A 22,229-nucleotide genomic window follows, 5' to 3' on the forward strand; every position below is an offset into this window, starting at 1 on the left:
AATGATTTATTAATTCTTTAAAGGGGGAAATTTTTTTTTTCACGTGTCCGCGGTATGCAAATTAAGTTTAAGCATATATCCTTTTTTTAAAACATAAATTAAGACTGAAATGTATATGTTACGAATAAAGTATACAAGAATATGAATAATTAAGAGCAGGTTTCTGTGGCTAACGATAATGTATGACAACGTAACTGGCGTATAACAAAATTTCGATTTTTGAATTAGAATAGAGGGAGAATAGTGTAGTAAATAGAAAAGAACTGAGGGAATAGAATTAAAGAGATTAGTTTCAAGGAATATGAACTGCAATCAGAATGCAATCAATTAAATATTTAGAGATGTGATCGCAGAAGTAAGCTTGCTTTTTGAATTCCTCATCAAAATTTCTTTTTTTCATTCTCAATAGGAAGTCGTATTGCATTCATATCGAATTCTACAATCAAATGTAATGGAATGTCACATGTCGGCTTCAAAAGAGGATTTCTCTCTCTCTCTCTCTCTCTCTCTCTCTCTCTCTCTCTTCTAGTTTTGTGTGAGGGTTAGTCGGAGCTAGATGGAAATTTACAAGATCATATCCCTTTATGAGATTCTTCCCATTCTTTTCATTGCAGCTCATAGCCACTCTTTGAAGGAGAATCGCTTAATTGCGCAGTGCCATCACGAACTCCGACAGAATAAAAGCTTTTCCTGGTCGTTTCGCTGAATAAGAATGAGCTGCGCGGCGATATCGATTAGAGTACACTCTGTCGAGAGTCTACATAAAAAAAGAGTTCTGTTTTACTTGCACGTTACTTTCTTATTGTGTGTGTGTGAGCGTTACTTTCTTGTTGAAAAAATGTAAAGTTGAAATATAAGAGAAACACACACAAAAGAGAGCTAAAACTGTAACAATATACATTATTGATAATAGCAACAAAATTAATTTCTATATATTTAGCATTTTTTATATACTTAATTAAGCTTATTTTGGTTTTCGACTAAAAATCGTTTTAAAACAAACACTAATTGGAAAATTATTTAGAAATTATTTAAAAAGTTGTAAACATTAAACATTATAATACTTATAAACATTAAAAGTTGTTGTTGCGTAAACAAATTATATAAATTTTGTATAAAATTTATATAACTGTAAATCGTATAAAATTTGCTAGAATTAAGAAAATTCTGTATAATTATGATAAATTGCAAGTTTGCGCGTTTATGTTATTGTTCTCTATTTTAGTTACGAAAACTCAAGTTATATAGAAAGATGAACACAGGATAGAATAACGAAACACGATAATTAAATTAAATCGCAGTTCCGTAAGTAAATTGGAATTACAAGATTACACGATTAAAAAATTATGTCGTGGCCAGAGTTAGGGGAAACAATAATTACTCGGACGGGCCATAAGTAAACGAGAATTAAAACTTTATTATTACATTTCTAACTTCTGTTGAGGAAAGGAAGAAGTACAATGTAAATTATAACATTTTTTCTCTTCCTCTTTAGAATTTTTTATAAATTACTTGCGTCTCATTAAAAAAATAAAGAGACAAAACTTTGAACTAATTTCTTTTATAATATTTAAGTACTTTCTAGAAAATCTGCATTTTTAAATTTATTAATTACTCTCTCTAGGTTCTATATTTTTTTCTATATTTGCATAATGGTCAAGTAAATTTTTTTACTCTTTCAAAAAAATTGTTATGATAAAAATTGATATCAAATAAATTTTATTAATTTAATTTATATCAAATAAAAATTTATTGTTCATTTATTATCTTTCTCAAATTATGTATAATGAAGTTAAAGAATGATAACAATGTTAATAATAAATTTAGATGATTTGCTGAGAACATAAAAGTTCGTCACACACAAGGAGCGTGAATTCTTATTATAGAATCAAGTTTTTGAAGTTACCACAAGAGAGAAAGATAAGGTAACTTTACTCGACGCGTGAGGTGGGTTGAAAATTTACTGGCAGCAACGGAAAGTATGTCAGTTAAGACGTACGATATTCAGTAGAATTATCGGGACGAGTTACCCTGATTTCCGGCGGTTTACCGAGTTGACGATACCGTGGTCGTGGTTGATGCGGCGCACGATCAGCCGATGCAAGCATTCGAAGCACGGTCCAAATTTCGACGTAGCAGCACGGTCGTATTAAAGCACAAGTGTACTTCTATTCTAACGTCGCTCTTTACAGGGTGGCTCTTGTCAGTGTAAGGCCGATATAAGGCAGGAGGAAAAGTGTCGCGCACTTATTTTAGTTCTAACAGCAGCTCTCATGTCTCTTAATTTAGCAATCTAGGTACCTCGAAATCGAGGTCGACGAATGTGCCGCTTTAGATAGTACATTGATCGTGAATAATCGATGATTTTTTTTTGAAGGCGTAAGAACAGATCATGTATTGTATTTTGAAAAGCCGTATGCTTCACTAAAGATTACTAAATTAAATTACAAGAGACAGTCCCATTTCTTCTATACAGGTTTACGTCATGTTCGATAAACAAGTAAATTAATTTCTCACGTGATATAATAATTACAAATTGCAAAAAATAGTTTTTGGATGGTGAGACTGTAAAAAGAAGATGTAAACTATAAAGAACTTATATGAAAAAATGTTTACAACGATGCATGATGTTTATTTCGTGAATAAATTAAACTCGCTTACAATTCGTTTAATTAGATTTATATTTTGAAATATTAAAGTCAATCAATATCTATCATTAATCTAAATTTCTGTATACTATATTTATCAAAAATTATAAAGGAAATATTACAATATTACAATTACAAAAGAAATATTACAATTTCTAGTAACTAATATACACAAAAAGAACAGTTTTGATGAAGTATCTAAAAATTTAGCTAGATTTGAAAATTTAGTTTGTACCATCAAAATAATTATGTAGAACTAATTGCTGGAATTAAGAATTTTTGCAAGATTGTCATCAATAATTAAGTGTTCCATAATTATTTTGATAGTCTGACAATTATTTTCAGTAGTTAGCTAAATGTTATATACTTCAGAAAACTTCATAGTAATTAATTTTTAATATTTTTAAAACGTGTTTCAAAATTGACTTGTGAGTATGAAGAATTAATATGTATAAGCGTCAGCTTTCAATGCCATCTGACTGTATGAGATAATAACGATTACATGATCTAGATGATTTATAACGCTGACTTTAACTCATCATCTTTTACGAACTTTTTCATTCGGCTAGAAGAAAGATGACGGCGAAGGATCACGAAGGTTAAGCCAATTTTGACAAGAGCGATACATCATCGCGCGATCCTTCCGCCAAGCATCCCGACTCCTTCATATGAGCGTAACAACCTGTCTCAGGGATGACACTTCCTTACCTTCGACACCCTTCGATCCTTTCTATATATATAGAAAATGCTCAAAGAAATCTTTGACCGCGATTATTGGATTATATCAGCAGCGATTGAATTAAATGTTCAGATTTTAAATCGCATAGAAAACAAAATTATTTTTTTAATCGGATTTAGACAAGCATCGTACATGGAAAAAACTGTTTTGCTGAAGTATCTGAAAATTTAGCTAGATTTAAAAATTATTTTGTCGAACTATCAAAATAATTATGTAGGATGTTCAAGTATAATGCTGTAAAAAATGTTTACTTTTTAGTAACCAGTTTGAGTGTCATACATACTTATTTTGATAATCCGACAAAATTATTTTCAGATTTGTGTATTTAATTAAATTTTTATATCAGTTAAATTTTTATTTCCGCAAAACCGTTCTTTCTGTATACGTTTGTAAATAATAAAAAAATGTTAAAAATGAAAATACAAACGATTAAGATTAAAATGTTTATTTGAGGTAAAATTTTCCAAGGTTAAATAAATTTTTTAATGAATTAAATATTATAGAAATGGAAATATATCTAATCGGCATAGAGAATATACGTGATTGCAAATGTTTAAGACAAATTTTAATTTTAATCTTATATTTGTGTTATTCAAATATATTTTTTATTTGTGCAGCTTCGTAGTATTATCCGTATTGAGTACTGCATTATAAACGCAAGCCTCTCGAATAGTTAATACCGCAAGCTTGCCGTTATGCTATATTTTCGAGTATAACCTTCTATAGCGCGGAAAATTAAGCTCTCCGAAATTGTAACAGTTCCGAACTCGACTTTGGCAAGAACCGCAGATGCTCGCACGCGAGTAAATGCGCACACTTAACGAAGAGTAGGAGAAGGGATAGGGTGGTATTAATTATTTCTCTAGTAGCAAACTCCCCTGTTTGCAATCCACTCGACCTCTTGCTGACGGTGCGCGTATATGTACTTACAACATACGTTACACGTTGCATTTTATTGGAAATAAAAGAGTAATCATGAGTAAGCCCTTCCCCCCCGCGCGGTAGAGCGGAATAGGAAAGAAATCACAGACGGAGTAGATCGATCTTCATTTTCGCCGCGCCGATGGATACAAGAAAAATGCTTGTTCGGTTCTATATTGGAATCTTTCGTTGGTTACGAATCGATATTCGTTCGCTACAAAAGAAAACTTAAGTCCGGAAAACTTAATCCGTTTTGAGTTAAATTTAACTAAGTAAATTTTCGCCCGTATTATTAGCAAAAAATTACAAAAAAACGGATAGTGTGGATTTAATCCACCTTTGTTTAATCCAAATTTATTGGTGCAAACGCGCTGTAATGAGATGTAAACACTAGGCGGCAATTACATTGTTTTATCAAAGTAGATTAAACGACAGAAACGTACATCGTTTTATATTATACTCTGAACGTATTTGATTGATAACGATACATATCAAGACTATACCATTTCGCGTCAAAAAATGTATGGAAAAATGTGGAAATCTTTCAGTAAATATTCTGAATATGCTTGTGTATGTGAGAATTGTTTCAAGATACTTCGTATATTGAATATTTCAAATTATTTCATTCATAATAAAATGGATATAATCAACATTTGCGGATTGAAAATATAGATACATCACTCAAGAAATATTTTAACAATTTATCTCAGGATACGTCGATTTATTTTTCAATTTTGATTTCCATGTTTTTCATGCAAGTATCCTATAATTTTGTTAAAATTATAGAACTGACCATAGATTATCTAATATGTAATAGGAAGTTTCGATCGTACGTTTAAATGTATATTGTAGGAGAAACAGTTTTAAAGCATAAAAAAAAATATTCCAGAGAATTAAAGTACATTGAGAATTAAAGTATATTGAGAGCATTTCTTATTAGAAAAAATACTTTTAGAATTAAACTTGTAATTTATTGTAAAATCTTTTTTGTATGATTCTAAGAAATTATTTATTAATTTTTTTTATTCTTTTTAGAAAAATTCAATAGACATGCGGAAAGATAAAATTTAAATTTAGCCTGTTATATTTGGATGGAAAATATTTAATTTATAAACGCTCATATGCAACGCGGAAAACATGAGATAGGTCTTTTTTTTACGCACGTACACAAGTGTAAAAGTTTAAATTACTTTCGGAAAGTAGAGGCGAAATGTCTACCGTGACGTCAAAATTCCGGTGTCAAAACTCGGTGTCAAAAAACAAGCAAATATATGTGAAAGTTCGAAATTAAAGTACAAAATTGAAATCGGCAGATTTGCGTCATTCCCATCGCTAGAGTTAGGTTATTGCAGATAGCCGAAATAATGATTGAATTACTGGAGATTATTCGAACAATTTATCATTAATATTAATTAAAATAGTGCAAAAGTATGTGTGCTCTTTTTATATTGGATTTAATTATTAACTTATTTAAAATTAATTACGTTGATCATTATGATGTTTACTTAAGAATGTATATTAATATATTGCATAACAGAAAATATATAACCTAACGTAAGAATATATAATATATTATACAGGGTGATAAAAAAGTTTGTATGACAATTTTAGTGCATTTGTCAAGTTATTATCTGGGTAGCAGGGTTGACGTCATTTATCATTTTGACGTTAAAATGACGACAAATAACGTCAGCTTGTTACTTGGGTAGTAACGTATTATATTAATAGTAATATATTAAAAAAAGTAACATTAAAAAATATTTACAAAACTCTAGAGAGCTGGTTACATCTCATTAAATATCAAAAAGACTGCATCAAAAGATTTTCGTCGGTTTATAGTAGACTGAAGATCGTTCTATTGGCCACCTGGGAGAAATTACCCGTAGAAAGATGTGCAGCCACTGTATTCCCAAAACGCCTTAAAACTTTCATCAAAGTTAAAGGTGGCTATTTTAATATTAATTATTATTTTTGATATTTAATAAAATGTAACTAATAATATAAAATTTACTTTTTTTGTAAATATACATTACTATAATAATATGATAAACATAAATCTTTATGGCTAAACTTTTTGTTATCCGATGTATATGAAGAATTCAAATACGTTGTTGTAACTTTATTGATATAAATTATAAATATTTAACTATATAATAACAAAATGAGAAATGAGATCTTGCGAGTGCTGTTATCATGTAATAAACGTCAAATTAAATTGCATTGGAATCAGTTTTTCAACATGCCATGTCAAGCCGAATAGCTTAACTTCTTAATAAAAAACGGATTTCACTTTGCTTTATATATTATACATTGTAGTGTAGATGCGTGGTCATGTTTTCTCTCCTCTTTTACATAATAAATCTTATAACGGCGCCAACAGTAACTTACAATTGGGAGCCTCTTCGTCGATTGCGCCTTTCTTCGTCGGGTACAAGAACGGGTTGGGACACAGGCGGTACCACCGCAGGTGCAGATGACGAGTCTAGCTTAATCATCTTCTCGTCGTCGGCCGCGTCGTACGGCATCACTGGTTTTACAGCGCGGAAAGAGGACCTGCGAGCCCGTTCTTCAGGTTCTCGGGTGCCTGCAAAGAAGCAAATGACCAACGACATTTTAAGGCCGACCATATTATACTTGAAATATTAAATGTGACTCATAATAGCGAGTAAATCGCCTTGAATAATGAAGCACTTCTTATATTTTATTATATCCTTGATATAATAAAATATATTGTAAGTGGAGATATAAAAGTAGCATGGATTTAATAAAACGGCTCGGGAGAGATAAGAGTTAGGCTATAAAACATATTTTAAATCTTACACACACACACACACACACACACACACACACACACACACACACACAATTTGAAATTGATAAAAAAAAAATATTTCGATATTATATTTAAAATCTATTAAAAAATATTTTCCCTAGAAATGTTTGTATTAATTACTAAAACATGATAGGGAAAAATATTGCAATTATGTGAACGAATATACAAAAATAAATAATTCTATTTAGAAATATATTAATTTTATATTCATTTTTTTAGTTTTTTATCTCTGTCTAGAAATAATATTGTAATATATGAAAAAGTCGATATCGAAATATGTAGTTATTACATAAAGACTTCAAAGAAGTTAAACATATTTGAAAGAAATAAAATAGTCGAAATGTTTCACACTAAAGTACGATGCGAGTCAAATGCCAATGTTGTTTTTCTCCACCAGGAAGTGGAGTTCTCAGCTTTTGATTACATAGGATAGAGAAACAAGTACAGGTTACATTATATACGAGTTATTTGAATAGGGATATAATATTTTTGTTTTACTACAAAGAGAAAAGGAAAAAATGAGATATTAACATTAAAATATCATTATAACTAATTAGAAAAAGAAAGAGAAAGAGAGAAAAATTTAAAAAAACTTTGACAATTTAATCTCACGGTTAGATGTAGATAATTAAATCTTATTCCTCGTCGTTTTAATTTTCGTTTTAATCTTTTTGGTTGAACTTTCATTTGTATTATCAAACTTTCTAATGTTAAAAATTGAAAAGTTATAAAAGACCTGCTAATTAAATTTTTGCGAAGATAAAATTTTTATTCAAAGACGCTATAGTCAATAAAATGTCATTTTATCTGTATATATACACTTGCATGTTCATTTCATGTTTTCTTTTCAAATTGTAATATAATAATAATGTATGATAATAATGCTACAATTTTCTTAAGTAATTACCGTTACCGAGCTATCTCGAAAAGGGAATTTCTCGCTTGGGTTTCTCTCGATTTATGCAAAACTTAAGTTGGCCGATCAAAGTTTGTTTTACAGTACCTGTATTATTTTGTGCAATATCGCAATATTTGACGGACGAAACTCACGTTATAACAAGTCAAACATCAAATTGAGGCTGGAACACGTTACCTTCAGCAAAATGGAAATTTTAAGAGTATCTGAATAGGCGATCAATGCGTACATGCATGAGTACTGATGGCTTTGAAACCGCGTTACGTCCGTACGCTTCTCTATGACGCATCGGAAATAGTTTTCATAGAAAGTACGCTGCAAGTTCGTCGCGTGCAAGGCTTTTCGATAGATCGAAGAAGAGTGGGAGGGAAAGGAAAGAGAAAACCAGAATTTCTATGTCGAGTCGAGATGTTTGTTTAGTGCTTCCGATCACGCAGGCTGGTAATATACGCGCGCACTGTTCAAGTTACACTGCAGTTATAGAAATGTATCTCAGGATACGCGACACACGTCCGACAGACGCGACTGAATTGAATGCATGAAAATGGGAATTCTGAAACTAGTGTCTCACAGTTGTTATTTAAAGTTGTTCCGTGCGGAAAATTTTAATGGTATCCTGAACAACTGGTTACTAACAATTTGTTGATGTATTACGTGAAATTTTCATAAAGTTTTATCTCAAATTTCCACATGATAAGTATCGTTTAGAGACGTTTAAATTACAATAATTATCTCTCTGGGATCGTGAAATTAATTGAGATGGAAGTCGCGGTTTGAAAGTATACTATATTGTCGAAAGTTCCTGTTGTGTATTAATGTTTCTCATGGCAGAAAATGTCGAGCGAATGAATAAGACCATATCACGTGGTCAACATATATGTTTAACAAAAATCGGTTTACTTATTTCCTCAGAGTTGCCTTTGATGGTGAAACATCGCTTGGATTCGTAATGGAGTAAATTGTTTCTACGACGAAACAGAGGAAGTTATGGAACAGAACGAACAATACATAAGCTAGAATTACTGTTGCTCGACAAGGTCTATTCGATTATTCTAGCAGCTTTTGCAGCCCTTGGAATCCCTTAGAGCACAGTCATTTCTAACTTGTCGCGGATGCCATTGCGATAACTCGTAAACGCGCAATGTGTGGCGGAGAAATCGGAGCATATGTTGCCAGCTTGCTATCGGCAGGGAAGTGTAGAAGTTGGAAATTTCGGCGCTTTCGCCAGGATCGAAGAGTGGGTTGTTAAAGTTCCTCCTGGGAATAGCCCGGGAGGTCAAAGATAGTATTAATGAGAGAAATCATGAGGAATTATGCGTACATGTAATATAGCACGCCAATACATATTATATTGCTCGTTATTTTAGTGAGATGTCTGATGCATGAATGATTTATTTGATGCGAAACTGATATTTTAGATATAAAAATATGTGATGAAAAATATTAACTTTTATATATTTTATGTCAAATATTTACTAAAAATAATATTTTTTATTAAATATCGAACCTAATATTAAGATATTATACAGGGTGAGGCATTTTAAGTAATGCACTAAAATATCTCAAAAAATATAATAGATACGAAAAAATGTTGCAGACAAAAGTTGCTCAGTTGCTAGAAAGAAAAAAAATAGCGACCACGATTGACTTTGATGAGATGTCCTTAAGGCCTAATCAAAGTTACATCGATTTTTTTAAATGGTACACCTTATTTTTTATTTCAGCATCTAATAGTTGGTATCAAGGTATTCTCAAAACATTGCAATAAAGTTATTCTTCATTAAGTATTTTTCGAGTTATAAAGCTTGAAAATTACAGTACCGCCGACATTAGCATTACGCAAAGTGTCCGACCGATGGCTAAAATCTCTTAAATGTTACTCAGGATCATGTCCTGGATAACATTCGTTAAGATCAAAGTTATTGGAGATTGTTTCTCTCATTTTCATTTTTAAACAAAAATAAATTTTTAATGCAAAAATAAAAATAAGAGAAACAATCTCCAATAATCTTGATCTTAACAAATATTACTCAGGATATGATTCTGAACAATATTCAGAAGATTTTAGCCATTTAAAAAAATCAATGATCTTGACCTAGCCTTAAGGATATCTCATTAAGGTCAACCAAGGTCATCATTCCCTTTAGTAACTGAGCAACTTTGGTCTAAAACATTTTTTCATATTTATTATATTTTTCGAGATATTTTAGTGTATCACTTAAAATGACTCACCCTGTATAATTGTGCTGAAAAAATATTTTTGCGGAAATATCTAAGAATTTAGTTAGGTATAGATCTGAAAATAATTTTGGATTGAATCATTGAAATAATTATTTAGAATGCTTAACGTAATGATAACAATGCTGCAAAAAGTTGTAACATTCTAGCAGCAAGTTTGAGCGTTCTACATAATTATTTTACTCCAAACAAAATTAATTTTAGATCTAGATCTAGCTAAATTATTATTATTTAAAAACATCAGCAAACTTTTTCTTTCTGCATGTAAACAGAAAAGCTGCGTTGTAAAATAAAATTAACATCGCGAGCTTTCGGAAATCAAAGAATAAATTTTTCATTTCTTGCAATGAATCATGTCAACGCACCTTGCGCCGAAATAGAGGCTCTTTGTTGGGCAGCGGCGATAGCCATCGCGTTAAGACCGCTACTTCCAGGTACTGCGTAAACGTCGTAGGCGGACGCTCGTCTTGGTAATTGAACCGGAAGTCCTAGGCCAGTATCAGGATGCGTGGGTTGTGCTCCACCAGCGGCCATCGTAGTCGCTGTTTTGATTTCATCGTCGTACGACCTTTGCCGGGTCACGCGAGATTTGCGACGAACTGTACCGCCTCCGCGACGAGCGCGACGTCGACGTTCCTCCTCATCGTCTAAATCACCGCCTTCCTGCTCGATCGCTTTATCAAGGAAATTGAAAGATGATGTTAGGGGTTTAACACCCTAAGTAAATTGAAAGATGAAGCGGTTAACGTAATACGAAATTTGACGCTCATTTTCATCTTGAATAACATTTGTTGATTGACTATGATAAAAATAATGCGTTTTCGTAATTGCAAATTATTCAATTATAATAACAAATATATAAAACAACTTTTATATATCTAAAACAATTATAATAACAAATATATAAAACAATTTTTATATATCTAAAACAATTTTGTGTGTTTTCGCGAAAATATTTATTTTTACAAATATAAGTAAAATTATATTCTCCCTCGAGAATATAATTTTACTTATATTTATAAAAATTTATGTTATAATTAAAAATTTAAAACGTTTGAAGTTTAAAACATATCTCTATAAAAATAATATATAAAAGTATAAGTCTAATTTTACAATACATTTACCCTTCGTGAAGGGGCGTGCCTATTTGGGCATCTCCTTTTATTCTGTAAACTGCTCGCTCGATTTTTATGATTTGGCCTGTGAGGTAATTTAATAATTACTCTATAAATGATAATTTATTTGAATTTGAGATAAAAAATATATAATTTTAAATAGTGGTTTCAATATGTGGCATATATAGAATTTTAAAATATCTTATCATAAAATTTGCTTTTAGGGAATTTTAATTTCAAAATAACGTATCAAGTTTCCAGTTTTGTTTTATTTATCAGAGTTACATAAACAGTTGGTATTGAAATCATTTCAAACTGACTTTCAAATTCTGATTTAACTCTGTGACATTAGAGTCTCCTTTATTGGAAGGTACGCTTTTGAAATGTGATCTTTTCAGGTTACATTCGAATGCAGCGTTATCAAGAATCTAAAACCGAGTTTCACTATAATCAGATTATTTTTTTGAAATTTGAATTTTAGAATTCTAAGAATCGAATTCAGGTCGATTCAGTGACCCCAAAAATTTTTAGAAAACGTAATCTTTTTTTAAAGTATTTTTGTTAAAAAGTTTTTATCCTCAAAAAGTTAATAGCAAGAATGGCAAGTACTTACTTGTAATGTAATGTTACTTTTTATCTTTACTTTGTTATAATAACGATTCGATAAATGACGTTGAATTTTTTATGATGATAACGGTAACACCAGAGTTGGAAAAATCAATCGTTATTGCAAAAAATAACTCCTGACTTGTAACGAGTTACTTTTACCTAAATAACGCGTAATACCGTATATTTTTATCAATATAAAAAGTAACAGCACTATACTTGCCATCCTTGAAATCAATAGTATTTAATAACATCATATTATGAACTCCATTTTCCTCTATATAAAAAAAAACGAGCCATATACTTTCTTATTTCTTTGAGTGTATCGTAACACGCGACTATTACGCGAAATTTGATTTTTCTGTAGTATAAAGGAGTAACAGATATCTCGCATGAACGAGTAAAATGATCCTTACCGCCCGTTTGAGCTGGCATGACGACTCTCTGAGGGCTGGTCGCTCTCCCTCTATCAGAGGCTTGATGGCGATCGGGCGAGCCACCCCTCGACTTGCTTTTCCGGTCCAGGTCGCGCTCCCATCTGAGGTCCTCTCTCTGACGTTCTCCTGCAACCTTTCGAAACTACAACATTACGATACAGAGATTAGGGCTCGATGCGGGAAATGTCACCACATGTAGGCCGTGAGTAAGGGCGGGGTGGAAAGTCCAAGCATCCCCAACAACACGGCAAGGGCGGGGTGTGCATGTACAAGATTAGGCAGCACAGATTGACACCTAGAAGCTAACAGTTGAATCAACGCACAGAGATCAACTGTGACTCTGGGGTTTATGATTGTACGAATGATTGAAGCTGTGCAGTTGTATTTATTATTTAAACGACAAAAAAAAACAACGATTTTGCTCAAGTATTTAAAAGTTTAGCTAAATATAGATCTGAAAATTTTATTAGACGATTAAAATTGTTTGATAAATATTTATGTAGAAAATATTTGGATAAAATATTTATGTAGAAAACTTAAGCATGGTGTGCAATGCACACCAGTACCAGTAAAGTATCAAAAGTTTTGATGCTTTAGCAATCAAACTTGAGTGTCCTACATAATTAATTTGATAATTGAATAAAATTATTGTTTGATCTGTATCTAATTAAAATTTTTAAATACTTCAATAAAATGGTTATTTTCATGTGCAGATTTGAAAAGAAACTATTTCACTTTCTATGGCAGATCAATAAGCCGTGATCAAATATTATCTAAGAGAACTACAAAACCTGTATCTATTTCTACTTTATTTTAATATTAGGAATGTATATATAATATTAAGAAATAAAAAGATTGAGAATTGTTGAACGATCAAATTGCACGTTAAATTATCTAATGCGCGAGTTTCTGATTATCTTTAGACTCAAGAGCTGTGTGAGAGGATAGTAAATTATGTCTGTAAATGAAACGAGTGATTGCACTGTGCTCTAATGTGAATCAATTCCATGAATTTAAAATAACTCACTTCACCGGCAAATTGCAACAAAGACATTTCTCTCGACGCTCGAAAGCTCTGAAGTTGGTGCACTGCCCTTTGATAATGAAAATTAATATCGTTCCCGACACGCCTGCGGGTAACAAGAAAGAAGACCACGGAAACGCAGCTGAGAGTTCGCGATAATAATGAAAATGGCTACATCCGAAAATTAACTTCGTCCCGGTTTCGTCACGCGATCCCGCCGCGCGGCATAATTACACGTCGGCAACAATTAAATTGAGGTGAGGTGAGCGCGTATGGCCGTTGACCAAGTTCGAGAAGGTTTCAGCGTTAAGGCTCCATTAGGGTCGGGGCAACGAACGGGGTGCAATGTCGAGCACGTCTTTCTCGCTCATCGCTGCTACTCTCACCGGGTAGATGTGCCAGCTCGATTCCGCTTTCGAGCACCTGTCGCGCGCATAAATATTCATGGTGATGCAGCGCGCGGGTGTGCCAAAACGTTATTTTAACGCGATGACGACGAGGGTGTGGCACGAAGATGTTCGTTCCTCTCTCGCATATCGCGATAATTTCCTCTCGATGAAACCATGTTACAGTTATACCCCATAGCAGCACGATCTATTCGCAAAAAATCTAGGTCGCCATTTCCATCATCGATGTAATACACCGACAGTACACGCCGATGATTTTCGAAGTGCACAAGGCACGCGTGACACACGGGGATGCAGATACTCTGTTGCATGTTGCGCATCACTCAGAATGCTCAGCCGGTCGTAAATTATCCAATAGGCGTAGCCGGAACGTTTAAGTGCATGTAGCTCAGAAAGCTAGTACCGTGATATAGGACACCTAGGTAGTATAAACAGTAGTGCCAAATGCAATTTTAATCCGAATACAGACGTGTTTGCATTCATAGTCGTCTGAGACGCTTAAAAGTCTTTGCAATCGTTTTGCAATTTTTAGATCGCTGTCACATAAATAATTCAACCATAAGGTTGTATCGACATTCCAACTTAAATGGCTTGAAATGATTTCAAACAATTCTTGGGAAATTAAAGTTGGAACAATAACATAATAAACAATAAATTTGGAATAAAATGATATACAAGTAGAATTAATTTGGATGTTTCCTCGTATTTTTCTCCCAAAGATTCCCCCAAAAATTGTCTTTTTGTACGCCTTTTTGTACCCCTAAAAAAATTTTCAGTGGAAAAAACCTTTATCAAATTTAGGGGAAAATTCTCTAACTTGGCATCAATGTTAATAATTATTTTTCGCTTTAAAACGCTGCGATCACATTTCCGCAATTCCGCGATATTGCAGTCATTCCATTCCATCCATCATACGGCCGTTTTAGCTCACGAGAAACCGGCAGCCGTGACGTGCGAATGGCAACAAAGTGGATTGAATCTCGAGATGGAAAAAGCGCCAATGACAATTACTACGAGCAAGATAAACGTGCTAGGCGTCCTTCACCAAGCGGGGCGTATCATGAGAGACTGACGCGCAAGAGCGAGCGATAAACTCCGGAATTAGCGTTTGCCGTCGTAAATACGAGATATCTCTCCTCTTGGTTTGTCTACGCCTACGTATGTGCGTAAATGCTGTAGAACGTATTTCATTACGTCATGACAGTTCCGATGAAACGACGGATTTACGATCTGGAATCCGCCCTTTCTTTTGTGTCGAACTCATTAGACAAACGAAACTGACACATTTTGGTTGTCCAGAGAAATTATTCTACGAAAAAAAGCAATTTAATAGCAATTTATTATGTTTGATGTACATCCTAATGAATAGAAGGCGGAAAGGAAAATGAGATGAGTGCGGAAATTAGAAATTTCTGAATTTCCGAAAATTATATGTTTCGGAATGATAGTAGAAATTACATTGAATGAGCTATAAATAGTAAAAATATTTTAATTCCATTTTACTAATCTAAACAATTCTTTTGTAAATGCACTAACCAATTATGAAAACAAAACTACATGTTGTATACAAAAAAATATCTCACTGAATGAATTTGTTAAGCAAAAATTGAAAGTCGAAACGAGAGGGAAAAAAATAAACACGGAATATAAATTCAACGCAAAAAAAAGGCAGTTTTTGCAATTAAAGTTACGAATTTTTTTTTTTACAAATTTATGATTTTTTTTATACTTTCGCATAGTAAAGCAATCATGTGCAATACGCAACCGTAAAGATTTTCGAATCTGCTATTTTTGTTCCCTTATTTCTGTCCGTCTTTAAGCGCAAAAACACGCTCTCCTTCATTTCAATTTCACTCCACTTTCTTTCGTTTCCGCATCCGTTTCCGGCCGCGCGCGCACAGATCCGATTATTCTGCCAAGCGACAAAAACGACTGTCGATAAATTCTCGAGGTGAGACGTCTACCGGTGCTACGAAGTTGTCGGCTAGTACAATGTAAGTTTTAGCCTTAGAGAGCTGTGTAGCAATCAATAAGCGAAGCTTCGATAAATTCAAGAGTATTGATTCGCGTAAATGTCACATCTTGTAAACGCGACATAAATCGCAGAGCATGGAATGTGGGGCAATGTAGTAGTGATAAAGAAACGCCGAAGAAATTTCACCTTACTCTACTGATAACAAGTATTAGTATTCTATCAATGTAGATTAACTTTAATCTCGGTTCAATTTACTTTTTATCTTTATCTAATTCTTAGAACAAGGAAAAGATAAAGCGTAAGCTAAACCAAGATTAAAGTAAATCTATTTTGGTAGAAATAGACATATGTTGTAAGCATGTTGTAAGACTTATTGTTTTCTTTTATAGTTAAAATTATCTGTGGCTAAATTTTCTGTCTTGCAATTTAGAAATAGCTTAACAATGGCTCTTCCCAGCTCGTATCCCAGGATCGTAAAAGGCCTGTACGGCTTTTACGATGCATTTTCGTTTGGGTTCTCGAAGTCTACGATTGCTACGAGGCCGCACGGTAATTACGCGCTTGATAATTGTTTGTCTGAGTGTCGAGTAATGAGAAGTTGCATACACATGCAACATACTCGGTGTGTACTCGTTTCCGATGTACGCGCGTGCGTGTCTGTGAGTGCTCCGTTTGCGTGACAAGTGCACACGATATACGCGCAATGAGATCTCGTGGAGAGTAGTCGAGCTCCGCGTCGAGTCCGACACCAACGGTAGCACACCTCGTTAAAGCCGCACGTGACGAGGACGATCGTCGATATGATCGTCCGAACAATTTACAACCTCTCGTAAATTACCGTAAATTAGTCGAGCATAAAGGGCATAATGAGTGAAACGGTTGATTCAGGTATCTGCAGTTATTGCAATAGATATTGCTACGAGTAATATCTATTATTTCTCCTTTTATAAAAATAAAAAAAAAAAATACAAAAGTTTTACAAAATTTATTAAAGACCATGTATCGCATAAACAAAAAATTATTTTTCTTTTATATTAATGATTTACTGAATACTTTAATATTTTAAATAATGATTTTATTAAAGAAAGTTACGCGACAAAATATAATTCAAGGATGATGGCTTTTCTACGCAATTTTTTATGTAGAATAATAATTGCGCTGGAATTGATATTATAATAATACAAATCATGTTATATAATCTGCAATGTTTTGAAAGTATACGAAAAGAATACAATTTAAAAGCAGGTACTTATGATTGAAAAAGCGACTTTTGTGTTCTTGCAGTCGCCGATTGCAATCGCAATGGAATAATTCGAAATCCCTTTTAACGCGCGATCTGCACTTTGTTGCATAATGCAGGTGATATACAAGAATCTCGGTGAATAGTATGGTGTATGCATTTAAGATAACAGCAAAGTGTAGCTTAAAGCGTTCAAGCGGACACTCAAAGCATATACGTTGATTCCTTTGGCAGCGGTATAATTCAGCAACCCTAATTTCAAACATGGCTGCACGAATATTCTCGCGTATAATAGTATATCTCTCAGGATGTTGAATTATGCACCTCGCTAGGAAAAGGGAATCTCGTGCGGTAGAAAATTGGTGAGTAACATCGAAAGCCAGTCAATTAATACGGTGCGCACGTAAAGCGTGGCCCTTATTTTCCATAATTCTGAAAATTTTATCTTCGTCTTTTAATAGCAAACAAATAATTTTATTCCGATAAGTATATTAATTTTTTGTGAAGATGATTAGTTCTCTGAAAAATTTATGTAGGCTGGAAATATATATATATTGTACATATATATACGCAAAGTATTTTTATATATTTACACAACATATATATACATATCTAATATTATTAAGAAAGATAGTTTCTGAATTAAAGAAAAGTTACACTTTGATCGTAAAACGTAAAAAGCTATAGAATGTAATCATTCCGTCTATATAATTTTATTCGACAAAGTATTATTTTTCCTATTTGTTATCTAATATTTCAGAGATTAAAACTGTGGGAGGGATAGTTATATGCATCTATTCGCATTGAGCTAAAGCGATCAGAAAGATTGGATCATTACGAAGCAGTTATGCTATCTACATTATTCTCGGTTAATCGTTCAACTCAGGAAAGCATATATTATCGTAAATCGAGTTTTTGCTTACCTTCTCTAATTCCTTGAGACTAGCTGGCGAAACGTCGGAATGCCTTCGAATTTCCGGACTTCTCGGTGGAGCCAATCCACTTCCTAGTGTCCCTATCTGACTTCCGGTGGGACCGAGTCGGGCGTCACTGTGTCTCCTGTGAAGAGCCTCCAAGCACGGCACATCTAGCATCGAATCTGTGGAATCTTGTGTCACTATCGGCTGGTCCCTCGAGGCGATCTTTCGACGGCAAACGCTACATGTCCAGGAAGACTGTAACATTTCCAGACAAAAAAAGTTAACGCTTGTCCACGTGCTGTTTACTGGCGATAAGTTTGCATTTAATATTGATACGATGCTCCCTAATTATGTTTAGTTTTAAAGACTAAATTATTATTTTGTGTTTGATTGGATTATTTAATAGCACTATGTTCAAATTTACAATAAAATTAAATTGATGATGGAATTTGATCACACACAAATTAAAGTGAGTATAATATGGAAGCACAATGGATGAAAGAAAGTATAAACATTTAATTTATCCCAATTTAAAAAATCATATATTAATCCGCAATTTCTAAAACGTTTTATTACAAATCTGAAAAGCGTATATGCAATTTTTCATTTTACAGAATGTTACGCATTATTTTTAGTTCAACAAACGTCAATACAAATGCAGCAAACATACAAATATTATTAACTTAACTTTTGTAAATGTTACTAGTTACTGTGTAAATTTAATGTATATTTTGTATTGAGCTCGTATTAAGCTTGATTTGCTTTTTATTTTATTTATAATATGCGAAGTTAATGATGGAATTTGAACATGAAAACGAAGCATTTTCTCTTTTCATATATACCTACCATCACGCGACGTCAAAAATAGCGAATAGAGCGCGAATGCAAATCTCGAAATTTACTAAATGCGCGCATTTCCATCGTATTCACACGTACACCTGATTTTTCTATACAATATTCCGTTTGGTCAAATGTAGAAGACAATATATATTTTAATGAATTTAGGTTACCACGGAAATATCTCGTGTGCTAGAAACGAATAGAAATGCGGAATGAATAGATTCAGAATGATTACGCACATTCTACCGAATTTGGGTTGCCCGCAGGAATGTCGTGCAAGGGCATGCCATCCATTATAATCCAGCGCGAGATTAAATCTCATGCGATCGGCTGCGCGCATTTACCGAATTTATCAATTACGTGTGTAATTAGAATTAACGCCCGATCGACATCATGCATACGTATCAACGAGCGAAGGGCAAACAAAATCGCCATTAAACCAATTAATCTTTGGTGCGATTAAACGCGGAGTAAATTCGCGCGAGTCGCGAATAAATTTCCGTTAGATCTTCACGTTTATGACTGAATATAGTACGGAAGTTTAAAAAGTTTAGAGTCACAAAGATACCGATCGCTTTTTGCTTTCTTTCTCGTGAATTGAATTATTGACACGAAATAATGATCCGGGCGAAAAGTATACTTAATTGTCTTAGGCATTTTGAAAGGAAAAACTTGGAATATACATGTAGTTTAGGAATGAAAGCTCTAATATTTTCTTCTTACAATAATTTTCTACAGGCGCTTTATTGCCTACATGAGAGCGACAGGCAAAGATTCTCTCTTAACGATAAAGTTGAGAGAGATAGCGAAAATGAAAGTAAGCAACAAAGCTACATGTGCTTGAGTTGATGTTAATCTTGGCATTATAGGATTTCCGTTCTTGTTATCATGAATTTTCGACTTGTGACTATCTATTGGCAATTAATGTCTCTTTTGCGTTCATACTTCGAATATACATAAATAATTCTCGTTCTTAGAATATTTCTGCAAATTCTTTTATGAAACAAACACACATTTCTTATTTTTAAAGCATTTCTATTTTTCCATTTTTTTTTTATTTATATTTTTTATCATTTCTTTTTTTGTTTCATTATTTCCTATTATATTTTTATTTTAATTTAATTCTCTTATTTTTATACGATATTTTATTTTCTGCCCCGATTATAGATAACACACGCAATATAAAACGATTACCATAATGTGGCTTTACATTTACATAAAATGTAAATTACACAAAACGCTTATAGATATATTTATTTCGTTATACAAAATATGACAAGTTAACTAAACACACACACACACACACACACACACACACACACACAACACACACACACTTTATTGCTTATTAATAACTAATAAAATAAACTGGTCTTTTGACAATAAAAAGGAAAATTAAATAAAAATCGCAAGCGACGTTATCATTAAAATGAAATGTCAAAGGAAAACAGCCGATTCCAATTATTTATAACGAATAAATTAAAAAAATAAATGTTTAAGGAAAACAACGATAAAATGTCACGCTTAATTACAATGTTATCCTCAAAATTAGATTTCCACAAGCCTTCGTTTTTCTTTCCGTCTTCAAACATTTTCATGTTTTTCTTTCGTCCTTTTCATCTTTTTCGGCAATTAATTTGCACCTGGACGCCACCCAATTTCGTTTTACGGTAATATTACGAGCGGAAAACAATGAATAAGCTGATTAATTAAAAATGGAAGCATGTACACACATACTTACCAGATCGTCAGAATTCGTTGTCGTCGAATACGAGGCACAGTCCTCGCAGACCTTATGTTGACACTCGCAACAAATTCGCGAGACTTCTTCGGGGCTGAACGACTTCCGGCATATCCTGCAGTCGTCCGCGCTGCTTACCTTGCCGCCCGTTTCTGATTTTCTGGAACATCGAACCCGATAAATTTTATTAGACGTCCTCATTCGCTACGACAATCTTTCCGAATGTGTTCTCTATTATCAAAATTATTGTGTCAAACATCCGTTGTTGAATTGTCGAGCATTGAGACAAATGGTATCAAGAAATAATTAATTACATGTACATCTTCGGTAATGTTATATATAAAGCATACTTTTTTAACCATGGAGAGTAAAGGATCGTGATAATAATTATTTTTATGATAATGATAACTACATATAAAAATATTAAAATATTTTATATTCGATTAGGGAAGAATATTTTCTTTATACATATACATTTGAGTAACTTGCGTTTGCATAATATAAAAGGAAAGAATTTAATTAATGATTTTTTTATTACACAAAAATAAGAATTATTGAAACTTTTTACACACAATAATTGCAACACATTTTAAAAGCATTACGGTGTAACAATTATTAATAATCTTTTTCTTATTGCACACACGTGCATTAAGAATGTCTAGTTGAAAATATGTGGACGAACCAGAAGATTCGGATTATATTAATTAGATTTCCGGTTATTTCAACTAGAATTTAATATATTTAAGAAAATTGTGATTTGTACATTTTAACCAGAATTTCCAATTATCCAACCAGATATTTTTCTCAGTGTATATTTCTGTTTTTCTATAAAAAAATCTCACGTATTTTCTAAGACTGTAAAAATAAATTTAAGTTGTAAAAAAAAACCATTATTAGGAAACCACTAGTTATTGAATTTGATGTAGTCATAATCGTAAAACAGCATGTTTGTTATTTAAACAAGCTGAGTTATTTAGCTGATCAATGAGAAATCAATCTATGGTCTTTAATGGACATGTCGTATTAAATATCGCTCAGCTGAATGCACAAGCAAACTGAGTCGAGCAAACGATGGAAATAAGGGTGGGTCGCGCTTGTTTAAATTGACAGTGAACTTCATGGATCGTCTTCCGTACGGATAATGTCCGCTGCAGTGTGTCTCACCGACGAGTAAATCTTTACTCGTACGAGACAGTATAGCACGAGGATTAATAGCTACGGGCTGTTATCTAGACGAAATGTTTTCGATTAAATTGTAACCTGCGAAATAACAGCTAAAACTTTTTACGTGAACATTGGGAACTGTTGAAGTTTATTAGAGAATGCCGTCACTATTACAATAAAGGAATAGTTATTATAGTTAATGAGATATTAATATAATATTATAAATGTGAAAAAGAAGAAAAAATTAAATAAATTATTAAATAAATTATAAAATCAAATTTGAGATATAAATTTTAATAGTCTTGAAGTATAAAAATATTCTTATAAGCAATATATAATTTTATAAAATTAAAAAGTTACATTTTTAAGTTACAGAATTTACGGTATAGAGTCTCTTGCAATTGGATGTAACTAAATTTTGATAGTTATATATTAAGAAAAAAATTCTATTTATATATATATATA

At 32.7% G+C, this 22,229-nt stretch overlaps 1 protein-coding gene across 3 annotated transcripts in view; it reads right to left on the minus strand.

The window, feature by feature from the left end:
* LOC108755440 (regulating synaptic membrane exocytosis protein 2) overlaps nucleotides 1-22,229 on the minus strand; it is a 167,328-nt gene that overhangs the window by 72,709 nt on the left and 72,390 nt on the right. For 2 of the 3 annotated variants that reach the window (XM_018498440.1, XM_018498442.1), the window contains 5 exons: nucleotides 20,601-20,760; nucleotides 18,023-18,274; nucleotides 12,433-12,595; nucleotides 10,661-10,969; nucleotides 6,697-6,892 (listed from right to left, as the gene is read on the minus strand). In XM_018498440.1, coding sequence (XP_018353942.1) covers nucleotides 6,697-6,892; nucleotides 10,661-10,969; nucleotides 12,433-12,595; nucleotides 18,023-18,274; nucleotides 20,601-20,760 — 1,080 coding nt within the window. The remainder of the gene's footprint in view (nucleotides 1-6,696; nucleotides 6,893-10,660; nucleotides 10,970-12,432; nucleotides 12,596-18,022; nucleotides 18,275-20,600; nucleotides 20,761-22,229) is intronic. The other variant, XM_018498441.1, reaches the window with a different exon arrangement.

Source organism: Trachymyrmex septentrionalis, unplaced genomic scaffold (assembly GCF_001594115.1).
Source record: "Trachymyrmex septentrionalis isolate Tsep2-gDNA-1 unplaced genomic scaffold, Tsep1.0 scaffold87, whole genome shotgun sequence".
Classification (NCBI taxonomy): Eukaryota; Metazoa; Arthropoda; class Insecta; order Hymenoptera; family Formicidae; genus Trachymyrmex; species Trachymyrmex septentrionalis.